The following is a 14,596-nucleotide window of genomic DNA, read 5'->3' as shown; positions in this document are numbered from 1 at the left end:
AGCCTAATTTTTTGTCTGTCGGCACCCCAGCCCAAAGAACTGGCATTTTTCCCCAAAGGTTGTGCGGTCCTGCGCCTCCGGTGCTTTGCAAATGCCGTCGCCTCTGGTTGGAATGCTCTTTGTCTCTCTGGTAAATGTCTATTCATCATTCAAGACAACCCTTCCCCCCTTCCCTTAATTACTTCCTCCCCTGTACGCCCTCAAATTCTTGGATGTATTCATGCAGTATTTATTAGGGGCCTGCTTTGTGGCCGGCACCGTGGCGGGCTCTGGGGATACAAAAGGTGAATAATACTTGGACTCTGCCTTTGAGGGCCTTACATGTGAGGGGGAGGGGGGCCAACCTGTCACAAAATGTGGACAGGAAATTAAAGAGAAAATTTAAGCAGCTTTGATTCTTGTTTGTCTTCCTCACTGGATGGTCAGCAGGGGCCATTCTCGTTCGTGTTTGGATCCCTCCCCGGCTCTCAGCACATTGTAGGTGCTAAATGAGCGTTCGTTTCATGACCCTCTTAATTGGACACCAGCAGAAGCGTACTCTGGATTGTGCCACACATTTTGATGACACACTCATAGATGGTGGTTTCTGCCATGTGTGGTTGGTGGCCCTCGGGTCCATGGCGCACTGTTATGGCTCGGCTGGACCGGCCTTTGCCATCCGCGCTGCCTGGGCTGAGGAGTGGCGGGCAGGCGTGTGTGGAAGGGAGACCTGCAGCGCCCCTGCTGGAGGGAGCCGGCACTGCTAGGGCTGTCTGGGTCGCTAGCGGCCTCTGTGCGTTCGTTAGAATTTCAATTTACATCTGGAAAACGATCACAGACACTGTGATTCTCTACCCTTTTCTTTTCAAAGGCGTAATAGATACCTTTTAAAGGATTATGGATGAAGAAAAAATTCTTCCCTCTTTTCTGTACCACTGGGCCCTTGCACTGTGAATCCAGTCTTACATAAAGGAGAGCTTTAGTCTCATAACTGTGATGACCATTTGTTTCTGGTGTGGGACGGCGCTTTGCTGGGAGCGGGTGCTGTGGGAAGGCTGCGGCTGGGCTCCGGAATGAGGCCTAAGTCGTGCTGCTGTAAAGGAAACGTGCTGGGCACTGCAGCAGTAGCTGAACAAGAGACCCAGACTTTCCCCTTGTTTTGCCCTTTTGGGTCCGTAGTAGCCAACCTCTGAATCAGCCGATTAGCCCGGTGGTAGGTCCAACAGAGCTTGCTGTTCCATAGCTCCTTGTTTGTACCTTTGGTAGTTACCCATAGTTAGGGACCTAGGAGGCATAGGGTGCTCGTGGACTGCTGCTTCGAGTCTGGTACTCGCACAATTCAGATCCCGTGCCTCGGGTGCAGTGCAGGACGCAAGCAGGCGCCACACCTGAGGTCAAGTGGCCACCTCTGGGGGTGGAGGAGCCTGTGGGTGGTCTAAGTGGAAGGTTGGGATTTTGGGGGTCTGTTGTCTTTTCCTGCGGCGTTAATTCGCCAGAAAAGGATTTCTGTTGCAGAACCTGGAGCCAGGGTTGGGGGGCCATGGGGGAGTAGCTGGGTGCTGGTGGGGGTTAACACCCCTGAAGGTGCCCCTTGGAGGAGCGGCCGTGAGAAGGGCGCCCCATCCCCACAGCAGCAGCCGGGCTGCAGGGAGGGGTGGTGGCTGCGGTGGGAGGAGCACTGCGGTGCGGTGGGCGGACCAGGGGCGGGGCCCGGGTGGGCTCTAAAAGTCGGTGCCCACTGGCTCCGCGCTGCCGCGCAACCAGCACATCCCGGCACCTCCTCTGCGGCAGCCGCGCCTTGCGCATTGCCGCAGCGTACGCCCTAGTGGCCGCTCGCTGCTTGCCGCGGCCGGCACCGCCCTCACGGGCTGTGTGCTGGCCCTACGCAGCTGCGGGTGCAGCTGTGGGTGCCGCGGCGCCCCTGTGCTCCAAATCGGTGTGCCGTGCGGCATGGGATAAGACGCAGCCATGGTGCGCCGAGATCGCCTCCGCAGGTGGGTGCGCGCGGCCAGCGCGAGGGGGTGTGGCTGGCTCAAAGCCGCGGTCCGGCACTCGGGTGCGGGCTAGCGCGTTAGGGCTCTGTCCGAGCTGGGGCTGCCAGACCACGACCCCTGCAATGGAGGGAAAGCCCCGTGGGAGGCCTGCATGCCTTTCCTGTGAACTCGATCTTCCTATTTGAGAGGGGATGCCACTTTTACACGTAGTAGAATGTTCAGATCTTCCTGATTTAGGATTTTTTAGAACCGGGCATTGCCCTGGCGCCACTAAGGATTCTAGTCTCTGGTTTCGCCTCTGATGTGATTGAGGATATTTAGATACCTCCCCGCCCCACCGCGCTGTGCTAGCGCGATTTAGGATTTCTGGACGCCAGAAGCGCCTTGGCGCGATTTAGGATATTTAGATCTCGGTATCGCCCTGGAGCGTTTTAGGATTTCTGGATCCCGGCATCGCCTTGGTGCGGTTTAGGATATTTAGATCCGGGTATCGCCTTGGCGCGATTTAGGATTTCTGGATCCCGGCATCGCCCTGGTGTGATTTAGGATTTCTAGACCCAAGTTTTACCTCGGCGCGATTTAGGATTTTAACCGGGTATGTCCCTGGCACAATTTAGGATTTTTAGATCACCGCATCACTTCGGTATGATTTAGGATTTCGAGAACCCGGTATTACTGTGGCGCAATTTAGGATTTCTGGACCCGGTTTCACCATGGCGTGTTTTAGGCTTTTAACAGTGGATATCATCTTGGTGCGATTTAGAATTTCAAGACCCAGGTTATTGCTATGGTGCGATTTAGGATTTCAAGACTCGAGTATTGCTATGGCGCAGTTTAGGATTTGAAGACCCTGGTATTGCCGTGGCGTGATTTACCGCATAGGTGTGACTAGAACTTGCATTACGTTATCACCGAGCGTAAGTATTTTTGAGATTTCAATAACAAGAAGCTAAGTGAGAATGATGATGTCACCAATCACCACGTAACACATGAATTGCTTGCGTTAGTTTACAAAGTAGTTCCTAATCTCAAGGCGATGCCGTAAGGCGGGCAGGTTTGGTAGTATTAATCGTAGTTTTCTTATTTACAAGATTGAAGAAATCAGGGCTCGGAAAGGTTGATTAATTTCCAAGTTTGTACTGGGGTTTGCTGAATTTATACTCTCGACTCATGGCTTATCAAATAATGGAGATTTTGATAAAAAAAATTGTTTAATCTATTTTGCTTAGACTGCCAGATCGCTTCTCTGCAAAAAATCCTAAAATGTTATTAGGGGCATTTTTACTGAGATAAGACAGAAAACGGCTTCCTTTAGCTTCTTGGAGTGCAAGGGAAGGAGAGTGTAGAGGATGGGGGTGTCCAGGAGCAGTGTGTATGTCGTTCGCCTGCTCCACCCCCCCCTCCCCCCCGCTCCCCACTGGGGTGGGGGGCTCCTTCTGCTTGCTCCTTTAGTAACCCCTTCCTGGCTCTCTGCTGAGTCATTGCAGATATCCGGCTGTTGGAACCCGTGAATGAACGAGAGAAGCGTAGGGATAAGGCGTAATGATATCGTGAAAATGTATGAGCGGAAGCATTAGGACACATAGCTCAGAAAATGACGGTCGAAACCTAATGCTTTTTATCTCATCTTTGACGGAGGTTTTGCGAGGTAGCCTCCTACTATTGTGGGGTGAAAAATTTGATATAATGATCATGTTTTAGGCATTTTTATCTAATTTCTAATATCTTGAAAGGTGAACCAAATCACTGATTGGGTTTGTTTTATAGACAGGAACTTTGGAGGAAAAAAAAATTACCTTAGTGATACGCAAAAATAAGCAAAAGAGATTATATTCTTTAAGGAATGTCATTATTTTACTACCGTGGAACCACATGCTTATTTTAAAGGTTTTTTTTTTTTTTTTTTTTTTTTAAGCGTTTTGTGAGTTGGAATATTTTGTGATGGGTCAGGATTGTGGTCAGATTACAGGTATTACAGTGGAAGGGGATGTGTGCAGACACAAAGCTGGTTTCCGCCAGGTCTTAGACAATTTTTCTTATAGATCTGTTTTTTTGTTTGTTTGTTTGTTTGTTTTTTGGTATTAGAAGTTATTTCCATTCTGGCTATTTTGAGAGAACTTACATTCTGCTGATAATTCTTTCTTTGGTGGCCATCACAAGTTGATAAACTAGAAACAGAGAGCTGTTTCTAATACCTGTTTAGGACTCATTGTCATTATGGATAAATTAAATTGACCTGGACCTTTAAAATCCTGGGCATGGAAAGGTTAAGTGTGCAAACCATGCTCTCCTTCCAATGACAAAATCAATTCCCAGATGTTGGGTATGAGCTATGCCTTATTTACTTATTTATTTCGCGTGGTGGGGGAAGAGACGAGTCCTAAGAAATTAAATAAATAGGGGCTTCCTCCAGAGTCTGCTAAGAAAAGCAGAAATATAATCTGCTTCCCTGACCTCTCAAGAGATTAGATATTCAGGGTCATGACAAAGCTGCTTATGATGGACTGCCCAGTGCACCTAACGTCTTTCTTTCACAGACTCTTCAGCAAAAATCCATATAGTAGTACCAAACAGGGCTTCACTGGGGTCAGGGGGTTGATAAATATTAAAAAAATCAAAAACAGCTCTCTGCTTAAGGACATGTGATATTACTACCCAAGGTTTTTTTAAGCTTATATATATAAATAAATATAAAACCTTATACTGGTGGGGGCCAGTGGATAGATGGTAGAGCTTTTAGAGTAAATGTGAAAGAAATTTTTTTTTCCCTGGGAAGCCCTGATAAAAGCCAAAGAAAAGGTGCAAAATACTTAATCTTCCTTTTACTTTACATAAAAACCTCTCCAGCAGGTCTTGGGAACAGCGCAAGGGGAGGGGCTGAGAGATTATAATGGGGAGATGAGGAGGAAGACTACATACTAAAATATTTTTTTTCCTTAAAATCAGAATGGTGAACAAATATGGTGATTGCCATAGCAGGCTGAGGTGCAGCTTACATTCTCCTCCGTAACTTTCTGCCATGGTTCAGATAGAGGGCAGGGCAGTCACTGCATGGCACGGAAATTTCCCACTGTCTTAGCAGTTTGGGGCTTGTAGAAATGTGTACCGTATCACCTGACTGCTTACATCTCTGGTTTTCCTACAGGATGAGGGAGTGGTGGGTACAGGTGGGGCTACTGGCCGTTCCCCTGCTTGCTGCCTATCTGCACATCCCGCCCCCCCAGCTTTCCCCCGCTCTTCACTCATGGAAGTCATCTGGCAAATTTTTCACCTACAAGGGACTGCGCATCTTCTACCAAGGTAAGAGGAGGGCTGTTGGAACACCTGTGTGTATAGGTCCCGCTGAGGTACTTATTTTGTGTCCATTGGTCTCTGTTCCTCAGTGATCAAGGAGAAAACCCCCTTTTTCTGTGAAGTGTGGCTGAAGGAATGGACTAACCGCCCCCCCTCCCCCCAAAAAAACTGCTGGGAGGGTAGGGGTGGTGGAAGTGAGATTCCAGTCTCTATAGAACTGACTTTTTAGCATAATTTTTTTCATAGCTCGGTTTCTATCGATACAGGTTTTTTCCTCTTGAGCGCTCCTAGCGTCGCGTGACATAAACATTATGCGTAGATAAAGCTACCGTTGGTTCTGTCCCCCCCAAGTCCTGATTTCATTTTGTTTTCTATAAAGATTATGTTATATACATCATTAAATGTGATTTAAGTCTTATACAACTTTGTATAAATTAATTTGCTAATGATAATTGTTATGACTGCTACTTATCAAGTAATTACCATATGTTAGGCATTGAATTATGTTTTCAATCTTCATTATTTCATTTAATCTTTATAACAGTACTTGGAGATAGCTGCCATTAACCTCATTTTATAGGTAAAGAACCAAAAAACGAGATTGGAAAAGATTTCTTTTGGGCGGGGGTCAAGAGCAATAACGAAAAATGTTTGTCATAAACCGTTTTTCATTATTGCTCCTGACCTCCTCTCATTTGCTATTTCGATTAAGTAAGTATATAATTTTCTTTATTAGTCATTTAGGTCATTTCCAGTTTTCAATGTTTTAGTTAATGTCGAGGGGAAATCTTTATGTATATATTTATTTTTTCCTTATATTTTCAATTATACTTATTGTAAACAGAATGATTTTATTTGCATGGATTCCGAAGAATAAGATGTCTAGGCTAAAATATATAAAATTTTTAATTGCTTCTAACTAAATTATTTTGCAAACCTTATCAAGTTCTCATGCCACTGGCAGTACATGAACGTGTTGATTTTGATCTAATATTATTAGCAAGGCATTCTGCTGTTTAAATGGCTAACTAATGCATTAAAAATGTTAATGTCTATGTTGATTAACTCTTTTATAGTTAGAATTTTGCAATAGTTTGAGCATGGCGCTTTTGATATTGAATTGGGTCTCTTCTGTGGGAAATAAAAGTGCTAGGAAAACAGCCTAAACAAAGGTGTTCGTCAGGTTGAGGACGAGTTGCTACATTCTGAGAATTTCTGTGAGGTCATTAATGATAAGATACAAAGAATCTGTAGTGTATATATTGTGATCATATACTTTTAACTGTGAAAGTTTACTGTGAAAAGCAATTTGCATATTAATAATATAGAAAAAGAAGAGAAATACTTAAAAAATTGGGTGAAATTAAGCAGACTAAGTATTTTCATATAAAATATGCTACTTATAATTTTTTAATATACAGATTTTTAAAAATCCAATGTCTGTTTTTACCTAAAGCAGTAAGCTTGCGTTTAAAAAAGAAACCTATTATTTTAATTTCGTTAACTTGGTCAGGATTTCTTGTCCTTTATACTAGATTACTTAGATTTAATATCGTCACAGTTATTTTTATAAGGAGTTGGCTTAACGGATCTCTCCCCTTCTTCCCAGACTCTGTGGGTGTGGTTGGAAGTCCGGAGATAGTCGTGCTTTTACATGGCTTTCCAACATCCAGCTATGATTGGTACAAGGTAATGAAATCAGACTTTCCAGGTCCTACTAGGTATTTAGAAATTCAAAATCAAGAACTTTGTTGTCAGCACTGCAAGGTTTTTGCATATTTGAATTGCTTAATAAAATAGGATTAAATATAGAACTTTTTCATTTACTGTAAGGGAGTAAAAAACTCTTTGGAAATCTGGGAAGTATCATTGCCAAGTTAAAAATGCTGGAGTTAAAATCTCCCTCAATGGAGATTAAGTATTAGGAATAAAAGCACTGTTCAAGAGGGTCATCTGTGGGCCTGTGGTGGCTGCATGTGACTTTCCCTTTATCGAAGTCCGTTAAACTGAGCAACGGATGAAGCGCTCACGCTGGTGTAGGTTGGAGGAGAGGAGCAGCAGCGTCAAAAAGTCCAAATCATCTCTTTCTTTCTTGTAGATTTGGGAAGGTCTGACACTGAGATTTCATCGAGTGATCGCCCTCGATTTCTTAGGCTTTGGCTTCAGTGACAAACCGGTAAGCAGGACGGGACCAGCGTCACGGGGTGGGGGTGGACAAGATGGAGGGTCACCTGGCAGACCGCACTCCTGACCTCATCCTGTGCATCTGGACTTTCCTTCCCTTAGAGACCACATCACTACTCCATATTCGAGCAGGCCAGCATCGTGGAAGCGCTTTTGCGGCATCTGGGGCTCCAGAACCGCAGGATCAACCTTTTGTCTCATGATTATGGAGACATCGTTGCTCAGGAGCTGCTCTATAGGTCGGTGAGGGCATAGACTTCTGCTCTATTCACAGGTTTCACTCATTCGGGATGCCGGGAAAAGTAAATTGCTCCTGGGTTCTTTCTAGCTCTATTGCCTCTTGGGAAGTTTGTCTTTAGTCGCTACATCTGTACGGGTCAACTCAGTCAGATGTGTTTCCCTCTCGTTTCTAGGTTCAAGCAGAATCGATCTGGTCGGCTTACCATAAAGAGTCTCTGTCTGTCAAATGGAGGTAATTGCCTTGGCGGTGGGTGGCAGATGACATCTAAGCAGTAATCTGACGGTATTGCAAACAGACACAATTAAACTAGGGAATCTTTACCTTTTTTGTCCCATGAACCGCTTTAGTGGTCTGATAAGATTTATTGACCCTTTCTCAAAATCATGTTTTTAAATATAAAAAATAAAATGAATAGGATTACAAAGGAAACTGATTATATTGACATATAGTTAATAAAAAGCTGTGTTATAAAAATACGTGCTTTTTAAAATGCATTATGCAGCAAGATCTAGTGGTGGGTGTAGTAAACTATTAGAAGTATTTAGGTGTGTAAATATTCATACTATCTGTAACAGCTGTGGTGGGTTATGCAAATATTTGATATGAAGCCACAGGTACTTCTAATGCTACTGCAGTTTCGTAAACTCTTAATTATGGCAGTGCCAACTTTCAGTTAGAAATTAGTGAACATTGATTAGACCTTTTGGAGATACTTCTTTTTCTTTGCGTGCCACTGAGTCTGTCCTGTAAATCCATGAATCTCCAAACGTCCCCTGAATACCTCCTGGGCAGACTGGGAGAGAAGTCTGTTTGTCCCTTTATAACCAGGGCTCAAGGCTTTCTCCCATTAATTCTGGAGAAAAATGGAAAAGGAAAAATCTAGGTTTTTTCTTTTAAGGAACTACACTTCCGGAAAAATCTCCAGATTCTTTTGCTGCCCAGGTCAACACTATGTATTCTGAGGAATGGGCGGGAACGTCAGAGCCTCGTCATCAGCAGTATGGATGACCATGTAAAATATTTTTCCTGTTTCTCTACCCTTAAAATTGGGAAAGTAATCCCAGTGGGATACTTTTCTGTTAAACCCAGAATTCCCGGGGAAGGAAGTAGATGACAATACTAAGTTTTTATTTGTAATTTGGATTTCAGCAGTAAAGTTCCCAGAGGTTACAAGTGAGTAGGGTAGATAGTTTCAAATAACAGGCCTATGTTTGCCCTAAAGTTGTTGGATAATCACTAACTTAAATCTCTTCTCCTTCAGGTATATTTCCTGAGACTCACCGTCCTCTCCTTCTCCAAAAGGTTGGCTACTGCCCTGACTAGATGTTTAATTCTTAAGGTTTATACTGACAAATAATGCTGGGACCTTTATAAGGGCCTGTAGTTAAACTCCTTCTCATCAATTTACATTAATGAAGTTAGTTTTTTCCTTCTTATGCAGATAAAGCGGTGGAAGTGACCCCTACATAAAGCCTAAAACTTTCTGAGAATAAGAGCTCAACAGATACTTGGAGAAATCTAAAGATTTGTGTCATTAGCATTGATGTTAGAACAAACTGGGATCCTAGTCTAAAGTTGACTATATCAGTTAATTGTCTTAGGGGTTTAGTGAAATGTAGAAATGTTATCTTAATGTGAATTAGAAATAGATTTGTCTTCCATGAGAGAAGGATTTGGGTAAGCAGAACAAAAAACTAAAAGCCACTGACCAGACCTTCCAGTAGGAGATTTGCCTAAAGTCTTTTTAGTTCCTCACATAAAACTTTTTGTCCTGGTTAGCTGTCCTCTCTCTCTCTGGATTCTTGTTTCTTACTTTTATCTATTTACCTATAGCTGCTTAAAGATGGAGGCGTGCTGTCACCTATCCTCACACGACTGATGAACTTCTTTGTATTCTCTCGAGGGTGAGTCACTGTCAAAGACCAGTTCACTGCAACCTGGGGACAATGTGGTAGAAAGTTGTTGCCATTAAGATTCTGGGCCGAATTCTAGGGTTTGATATTTTAATGCAAAGGTGTCGGCCACTTGCCATGGAAGTAGAAGAACGAATTCATAAATCAGTTCCGGGTCAGACTACGTGACCTCTGAGGTTCCAATCATATTTGACATTCTGAATTCTCACACGTATCTTTCTGTTTTCTTTGGACTCTCAGTCTCACCCCAGTCTTTGGGCCATACACCCGACCTTCGGAGAGTGAGCTGTGGGACATGTGGGCAGGGATACGCAACAATGATGGGAACTTAGTTATCGACAGGTAAGAAGTGGCCCTTTTCTTTGGTTTTTGGAGAGGATTTCTTTTGGAATGTGGGGAAAGGTGTGAGGTTGCTTGTTTTGTTCTTGGCTGGCACTTCCCTGTCACAAGAAGGTTGGTTATGACTTACAAGGTAAACTAAAAAGTCATAGTCTATATGAAGAAGAAAGACGAGAGTGAGCCCTGAGCCTGAGCCACGTGGCACAAAAGGTTTGGATAAACTGCAGATTCTCATGCTAAGTCAGTTGTAACTGGCTGATTGGCTGGCAGATCCTTTAGACTTTTCATTAATATTAAATGCCTTAACATGTCTGATCATAGTTGTGAAAGGCATTTAGTGCCTCTCTCATAGTACAAGTCTCTTCCTTTTTAAAAAATACTTTCTCTGTAGCAACGGAGACTGAGAGGGGAGATTTTTCTGTCCTGTACAAGGCATTCCCACGCCTTGGTTCGAATGCCGCTTTCACAGATGGTGACATGCATAACTAGCTGGGTCAGTGTAGCGTACACTGTTTTATCTGATGGCCTTGCTGAGAATCGTGAGGGGGAGAGAGCCATTCCTCCCTCCACCCCAATCTCTCTGGGATCTCGATCAAAAAATTGCAAAACAAAACCCTCTTTTAAAATTCCTTTATACTTTCCTTTCCAAAATGGAAATGCCACTTCTAAAAGGTGACATTTGAGGTTCATAACTTCTGGAGTTTCCAGGCAGGATAATTAGAATACATGAGTTTGAGTTCTAAAATTTGGCTGTGTTTGTGTTTATCAGCTTCAACACTTAGAATTTTAGAAGTAGATGTAGATTGAGATCCTGTTCATTCAGTCCTCTTAAAGAGGAGGAAGCAGGTCAAAAAAGGCCTGTTACACCCTTGAGTCACACAACTAGTTAGTAGTAGAGCAGTGATCGGAACCTTAGACATGGGCTTTAGTCACTTACAACCCAAACTAATTCCAGCCTTCCTAGATCTCATTCCCTGCTTAATAAACACAAAGAAACACTAATTCTTACATCAGTGATGGGCATGATCGCTGCTATCGCTACATGGGAGTTAACTCTAGAAGTTAACAGAAATGGGTAAGTGGGCCATTCCCAGGAGTGCCAAGTTGCTCCTGGATTAAGAAAACATATATTGTGTTTCTCGTGACTCGTGTCAGGCCTTCGCATCCCTAGAACAATAGTTTCTTGTCCTACTCCTGCTGACCGACTTGTCCTACAGTCTCTTACAGTACATCAATCAGAGGAAGAAGTTTCGAAGACGCTGGGTGGGAGCTCTTGCCTCTGTAACTATTCCCAGTGAGTATCTCAGTGTTACATCTTGATAGGAAAACTGAGGGTCTCGGGGGTTAAAATAACCGCCAAATAGAGCTAACAAAAATATAAAACATCTAGCTAAACTGGAGTTTAAGATAAACAGCAAATGCTTTTTAAAGGATAAGTATGTGCTGTGCGATATTTGGGACATACTTATGCTAAAAAATCTCATCCGAAATTCAAATTTAATTGGTCATCCTTTGGTCTGGCAACCCTCTGCAACATCTGCAACACCGATGACGTGTTGTAAAGTCTAGAAAATAATTGAGATCTATCGCTAAGGCAGTGGGTGTCACTGTCGGGAGTGGGAGTTGGACTGGTTTCTGAGCATTGTCAGTGGCTGCCACATTAAACGCTGAGTTGCTGGGATAGAAGTTGGTTAAGATTACTAATCGAGAGACTACAGGTGGTTTCTGCTCATTTCTCTTCATTCTTACAGATTTAAAAAATATCGGTGCCGTGTGTCTCGCACATAATAGTTTGAGAAATTGTCGGTTGATTTCTGGTGTCAAGGGTCAGTTATAATTGGAGAGAGACGTAAAGAATGACTATCCCGGATTTACAGAAAGAGAATGCTGAAAGTGGGGCTTATTCCTTTTGGTCCAGGGCACAGAAGAGCTGCAGGCCTCAGGGACTGAATGGCTGAATATAGGAGAAAATGTCCCGAGTGGCCTCAGTTTTTGGCTTATTCCCTACTTATTGAACGAAGTTATGATTTTCCATCATAGGAATAACTTTAGCGTGGGGGGAAAGGAACGGATTAGATGTGAGAGCTGGTCGTAATTCGTTTCTCTCCTCTTTCCCAGTTCATTTCATCTACGGGCCTCTGGATCCAGTGAATCCCTACCCAGAGTTTTTGGAGCTGTACAGGTGAGTCTCCCTCGGGGCTTTGTCATTAGTTCCTCATCCTGTCCTGAGAGTGAACAGGACTGCCTGTCGCTCCAGACACGGTCTCCGACCTCTCACTGGCTGTTCATCCAGGAAACATATTAAAGGATGAGCTGGGGAATCTTATTCTCACATAAATGTAAAGATCAGGAAATTCAGTTACACATTCTCTTCATTTATACAGCCTGTTTTCATTGTCATGGCTACGACATATTTCTAAGTGTGCAGGTAAGAAAAAGCTGTCATGTGAACCAAGGAATGGAAACGGATAAAGTTTTGTAAGAAATGTTTGCTTTAGTCTGATTGTAAAGCCAACTCACCAACCTCAGCTGAGCAGACAGACTGCAGGGCGAGATGAGAGCTCACTGTGGGAAATGGCTGTGATTTTCGCTAGGTGCTTACTCGGAAGGTGTCGGAATGCGAAATATCTTAACTGACTTTGTCACATGAGAACGTTCCATACCTTCATCTGGCCTAGTAGAAACAACCCAGTAGTAAATAGCTTGCACTTAATTTTCAACAGAATACCCTCTCATCTCCTCCCAGGGTTAAGGAAGGTCTTTTGTTATCTTTACTTGGACACTGGCCCACTCGTTTGATGCCTCCTGCTTCTCTAAGGAGCTGGAAGTCGTCCTGCCTTGACAAACTGTTATATTTTCAAGTTGTCTGTTGGATTATGAACACTTAAAAACTAGTCTATATACGTCATAAATGGAATTGGCAAGTTTATCTGCCTAAGATACGATTCCAAGCTAGAAGCTGAATAAGCTCTTTGTTGGTTCCTTCCAGTGTGGCATGTCCGCAGGGGCATTTGCTGGGGCTGCCCACTGGCTTACCTCCCTCTCCCTCCAGCCTTAAGTTCACCTACATGCTGTTCTCTTCCACTAGGAAAACGCTGCCGCGGTCCACAGTGTCGATTCTGGATGACCACATTAGCCACTACCCACAGCTAGAGGATCCCATGGGCTTCTTGAATGCATATATGGGCTTCATCAACTCCTTCTGAGCTGGAAAGAGTAGCTTCCCTGTATTACCTCCCCTACTCCCTTATCTGTTGTGTATTCCATTTAGGAAGAAATGCCCAAAAGAGGTCCTGGCCACCACATACTATTCTCTCACAAAAGTCCACCTGATTCACACTGGTGAATCTGTGTAATGATTGGGTTGACAGAAAAAAAAAAAACACAAACACAAAAAACGGCAGAAGCTCCGTCTAAGGGTGACCTCATAGTCCACCTCCCATCCCTCTGACATCTGATCAAGTGTGTATGGACTTGCCTTTGTCTTTGTGTTATTAGGAAATTCTGATGAGCACTACTCACTGATTTTGCATAAAAATCTTTTAACACTTCTGTAGACTTTTCCAAAATATTTAGAAATGCAAATTTCTGGCCCAAGCAGGAGAGCGGAGAGCGTGCCTCCTTCCCTCTCCTTGTATGGCTTTAAGGGCACATGCTTTTTTAAGTTTTCTAAGCAGCACGGCTTCAAGTGAGAGTAAGTCTCCTGTCAAAACTTTGGATTTAGTTTCATCAGCTGCTTCTAATTAGACATTTTGGTAAAACAGATTTTGGGTTAAATCATTCTACATATACTTTAAAACTATGATTTACCTATACATATACATATTTTATAAGGATACTAAACCAGCAGACACTTACTCTGGCAGAGTAGTGAACCTTATTAAATATGTTTAACTTCTGAATAAATTGAACTCGATGCAAACTACTTACAGAATTTCATAACATCACAAGACATTCAAGACCAATAGCGTCTATGCCAGAGATTTACTGTCATTAGCTGGAAAGACCAATTCTAATGGCAAATCATAGTCTGACTCTTCATACCTCAGTGCTTCAGCATGTCCCTCCTGAGCTAAAGTGGGGGGGAGGGGACCGTCGCACGGTCCAAGTCACCGCCTCGCGTACACTGATTCCTTATGGTGATTGCTTAACTTCTCATTGGTTGTCCCGGAGAGCTTCCTCACGTAGCTCCACAATTCCTGTGCTTTACAGACAGGAAAGTTCCAGAAATTTTAAGATCAAATTCTGAAAGGCCTATGAGTAAACGGTGCTGAATACTTATTTTTTTTTTTTTTAGACGCAGTATGTTTTAGTCATAATAGGATCATTAAATCAGAATAGGATTATCGAGTGATTAAACTTTTTCTTTAAATTAGCAACTTCAAGTATAACAATTGAAAGTGGAATAAGTGTTTATTTTCTATTAATAAAAATGAATTTTGACAAAAGTGGACTCTGCCTTCCCCTCCCCCACCACCCCTCTGGGATAAAAGCTTTTCAACATTGCCAGGAGCTTTCAGACACACGTTAAATTAAACAATATAATGAAGTTAAGCAGCTGGGGTACAGGATAGTATTTGCTTTTCAAGATCACCCGAAGCTGTACTATCATACCAAAGTTGACCAAGTGTAATAAAAAGACATGCACAAGG

At 43.2% G+C, this 14,596-nt stretch overlaps 1 protein-coding gene across 1 annotated transcript; it reads left to right on the top strand.

Annotated features, from left to right (window-relative positions):
• Positions 1-1,744: 1,744 nt before the first annotated feature.
• Positions 1,745-14,392, top strand: MEST. The gene is made up of 12 exons (XM_006910513.3): positions 1,745-1,973; positions 5,119-5,273; positions 6,877-6,956; positions 7,366-7,443; positions 7,554-7,690; positions 7,865-7,923; positions 8,954-8,994; positions 9,526-9,596; positions 9,846-9,947; positions 11,162-11,238; positions 12,063-12,126; positions 13,033-14,392. The coding sequence occupies exons 1-12, from the start codon at positions 1,948-1,950 to the stop codon at positions 13,148-13,150; spliced, it is 1,008 nt and encodes a 335-aa protein (XP_006910575.2). The 5' UTR covers positions 1,745-1,947; the 3' UTR covers positions 13,151-14,392.
• The last annotated feature ends 204 nt before the right edge of the window (positions 14,393-14,596 follow it).

This window comes from Pteropus alecto, unplaced genomic scaffold, assembly GCF_000325575.1.
Source record: "Pteropus alecto unplaced genomic scaffold, ASM32557v1 scaffold22, whole genome shotgun sequence".
Lineage (NCBI taxonomy): Eukaryota > Metazoa > Chordata > Mammalia > Chiroptera > Pteropodidae > Pteropus > Pteropus alecto.
This window is presented reverse-complemented; position numbering and strand designations above follow the sequence as displayed.

What these genes read in the sequence shown, in the direction of transcription:
- MEST (XM_006910513.3), top strand. Translation starts at nt 1,948, where the DNA reads ATGGTGCGCCGAGATCGCCTCCGCAG. An exon ending in TTCTTTGTATTCTCTCGAGG is followed by an intron (nt 9,597 to 9,845) that starts GTGAGTCACTGT and finishes TTGGACTCTCAG; the next exon opens with TCTCACCCCAGTCTTTGGGC. An exon ending in TGCCTCTGTAACTATTCCCA is followed by an intron (nt 11,239 to 12,062) that starts GTGAGTATCTCA and finishes CCTCTTTCCCAG; the next exon opens with TTCATTTCATCTACGGGCCT.